This window comes from Olea europaea, unplaced genomic scaffold, assembly GCF_002742605.1.
Source record: "Olea europaea var. sylvestris unplaced genomic scaffold, O_europaea_v1 scaffold2571, whole genome shotgun sequence".
Lineage (NCBI taxonomy): Eukaryota > Viridiplantae > Streptophyta > Magnoliopsida > Lamiales > Oleaceae > Olea > Olea europaea.
In genome coordinates, this window is record NW_019244004.1 from 1 (window position 1) to 3,104 (window position 3,104).

The 3,104-nt window shown below is 32.6% G+C and overlaps 1 protein-coding gene across 1 annotated transcript; it reads right to left on the reverse strand.

The window, feature by feature from the left end:
- Window positions 1–599: 599 nt before the first annotated feature.
- On the reverse strand, window positions 600–1,535 carry LOC111382891 (translocator protein homolog). Its single transcript, XM_023006926.1, has one exon. It carries the CDS (start codon window positions 1,309–1,311, stop codon window positions 718–720), a length of 594 nt encoding a protein of 197 aa, XP_022862694.1. The 5' UTR covers window positions 1,312–1,535; the 3' UTR covers window positions 600–717.
- Between the last annotated feature and the right edge of the window lie 1,569 nt (window positions 1,536–3,104).

The window sequence follows — 3,104 nt, forward strand, 5'->3', positions numbered from 1 at the left end:
ATCAACCAACATTCCATCTTCTGGGTGTTTGATAGTCATTTTTATGTAAAAATACATTTTAGAATAGTAAATTGATGTGAAATGTATGGTTGAAAAATAAGGAAAATTTTCTAATTTACGTATAATATTATTTTAATGAAAAATGCGTGATCAAAAAAAAGAGAGAGAAAAATATATTTTGAAAAAAATAACTACCAAACATGCCCTCAATATTACTCCTCGCCAGTACTGTTGTCCTCATCCTCTCTCGAAATTTAATCAAATATAATATTTCAAATGTTGTACTTGATATCGTCTAGATTTTCAAAGACTAAGGCTTGTTTGGAAGAAATTATAAATTGCTAAATTTATAAATTATATAAATAAACTATGAATATTACATGGTTAAAATTAAAATTTATCAATCTTCGAACATTATAAACTGAACAATGCTATTTATTGTGTCGTTTTACATGCCTCCTGCATCAAATAACAAATTATCATCTATACGTCCACTATGAACGGTATTACTCTTATAAACTCGTATATTTTAAACCAATAAATCCACAAAATCGACGTGTACGACGGTTTGTGATGGTCCAGACTTAAATAAAAAGTAATAATCTTGAACTTTAAAAATGTATAATATATATTGCCTAAAAATATAAAATCAAACACTCCATTACATTACATACACAAAACCACGTCGTTTGATACACCTATTGCAAACTAATTTCCTCAATGGTACACAAGCCTAAGATTTACAATAGACAAAAGCAACGCCCATATTAAACAAGGCTTAACAAGATCACCGGCAATCGGGTTTACCACCCGAAACATACGACAACACCCAACCATAGCCCCGAATAAAGCCGTACACATCACCAATCCGACCCGAGTCGCTCCTGCTCCAAATACAATCGGGTACCACCCCAAACTCAGCCCAAGTTGCCCCAAATATAGAAGCAAAGCATTGGGCTGCTTATGAAACCCACCTTCGGCCCAAACAAGCCAAGCAGACAGGCCCGAGAGAAAAGCAGCTGCCAAACAGGCCGAGTGCAAAGCCCAAAGAGGAGGGAAATAAAAAGGCTTTTCGGTGTTACGGTACCTATTGCTCGATCCGAACAGGTAAATATCCATTATCGTTAACAAAGTTGGGAACGAAACTGCGAGGACTAATGATCGGAGCCCGCGGCTGGCCATGGCCCTTTTTTTCTGGCGTCCAGGTTTGCCGGAATTATTCATATCGGCAGCGGAAGAGGCGTCGATTTCCTTAGTTTCTCCTTCTTGTTCTTCTGGTTTAGTTCTGTGTTTGAGCTCCTGCGATGCCATAATAAGGTGTTTTTGAGTGGAGAGAAAAGGAAGGAATTTCAGAGAGAGGGAGAGTGTGTGTGTACAGGAGGGATTTGAGGTGGGGGAATTTATAAATCGGAGAGTGTTTATCGGGTAGAATTTGAAGGACACGTAGCCGAAAGAGGTGATGGGACGGTGGAGGATAAGTGTACACGTGGGGAGATGTTGAGCTCCTGAAGTGCGGTGCCTCAATTCGGACTCATATTTTCTCCTGTTTTTGGTCTGCTGATATAAGTAAACTATGTATCGATTCCTGGTCATTACACGTGGCTCCATGCCACTAATGGTGCACATTAGTTCCGAACCGCATCGGATCGGATTCGACCGGACTGTGTTAAAAAATCTGTTCAGACATTAATTTGGATTAACAATCATGTCACACGAAGATAAAGATTGACATAATATCACGAGATATTTTATTATTGGACAGTTTAATACACAATTAACTAAGGTTAATGAGTGAAAAATGGATAGAAGAGTAATTAGCAAATAATCAAAACTTGATGACATTGGCCTATCATTCCGAATGGACAACCGAGGTTCTTATTTGCATTTTTAAAGAATCAAAATTGAATGATCCAAGAATGTAAAATTTATGAAAAAATGGAGCCAAGCCCATTATTCGGTTCCAATTCTACAACAACAAATAAAAGAGGGCTTCCTCCACCAAGATGGTTGCTTTACCACTAAAAAGGGCAAAAATATACGTTGTTGTCGTACAACAAAGTGTATTGATACTCATTTTGCGCTTGTAAAAGGTAATTTTTTAAAAGGTTTAAAAGCCTTCTTACCATATCACATTCTTTAAAAATCATCACATTAGAAGATTGAGACATTGGATTGTGCTTATCTGAGAGCATAAACTTTATTCATACAAAGTAATGATATGTCAAACTTGTTATACTTCAAAGCAATAATAATTAAAGTTAGCGATTTTTCATGATTAATATAATATCATTCCTTAAGCTGTATATTTTTAGGAACTATCAATATGATGTATTCCTCTGGAAATATTGAAATTCACTTCATTAATCTTTTTCGAGAGTATTCACATATATATATATATATATATATATATAATATATATATATATAATAAAAATTCAATCTATTCTGAAAATATTAATCAATATACAACTGCACCTCTTTGAAAGAAAAATTATACAATATTTGTTCTGAAATATTAATATGCGATAATTGAAAAGCTTTTCAATTATATGGATACACAATATTTGTTTCACGATTTACAACATTCTTCTAAAATATTGATTTACGAATTATTAATAAAATCATGAATAATAAAATAGATATTTTTCTTAAATATTTATATAGTTGTATTATGTTTTTTCAAGAACGTCAATATAAAATTTATCCATATGTTCATATAAAGTAGTACTTATTCAAAATCAACGACATGATAGCATTCTAAAATATAGACTAATCAATAAAGCATAATATTTTTTTCAAAGTATTTACTCTCCGTTCACCTTTTCTTTTCTTTTTCTTTTTTTAAATAGAAAAAAAGAGTTACTTTCGCTATAAGTACATGCTTTTATTTAGATAGAAGATATGAATTGTGTTTGATAACTCAGTTGACTAAAATTGAGTGCTGATAATATGTTCGAATCAAATTAAGAATAATGAAAGATAATAGAATATAGATAGTCAAAATGCTCATATAGTTAATTGAGCATCAAAGCACCTTATTTATAGGGTATAATTAGGGCTCCACGTATAAAATTGTCATTAATAAACACTATTTAATTTACAATA

What these genes read in the sequence shown, in the direction of transcription:
- LOC111382891 (XM_023006926.1), bottom strand. Translation starts at nt 1,311, where the DNA reads ATGGCATCGCAGGAGCTCAAACACAGAACTAAACCAGAAGAACAAGAA.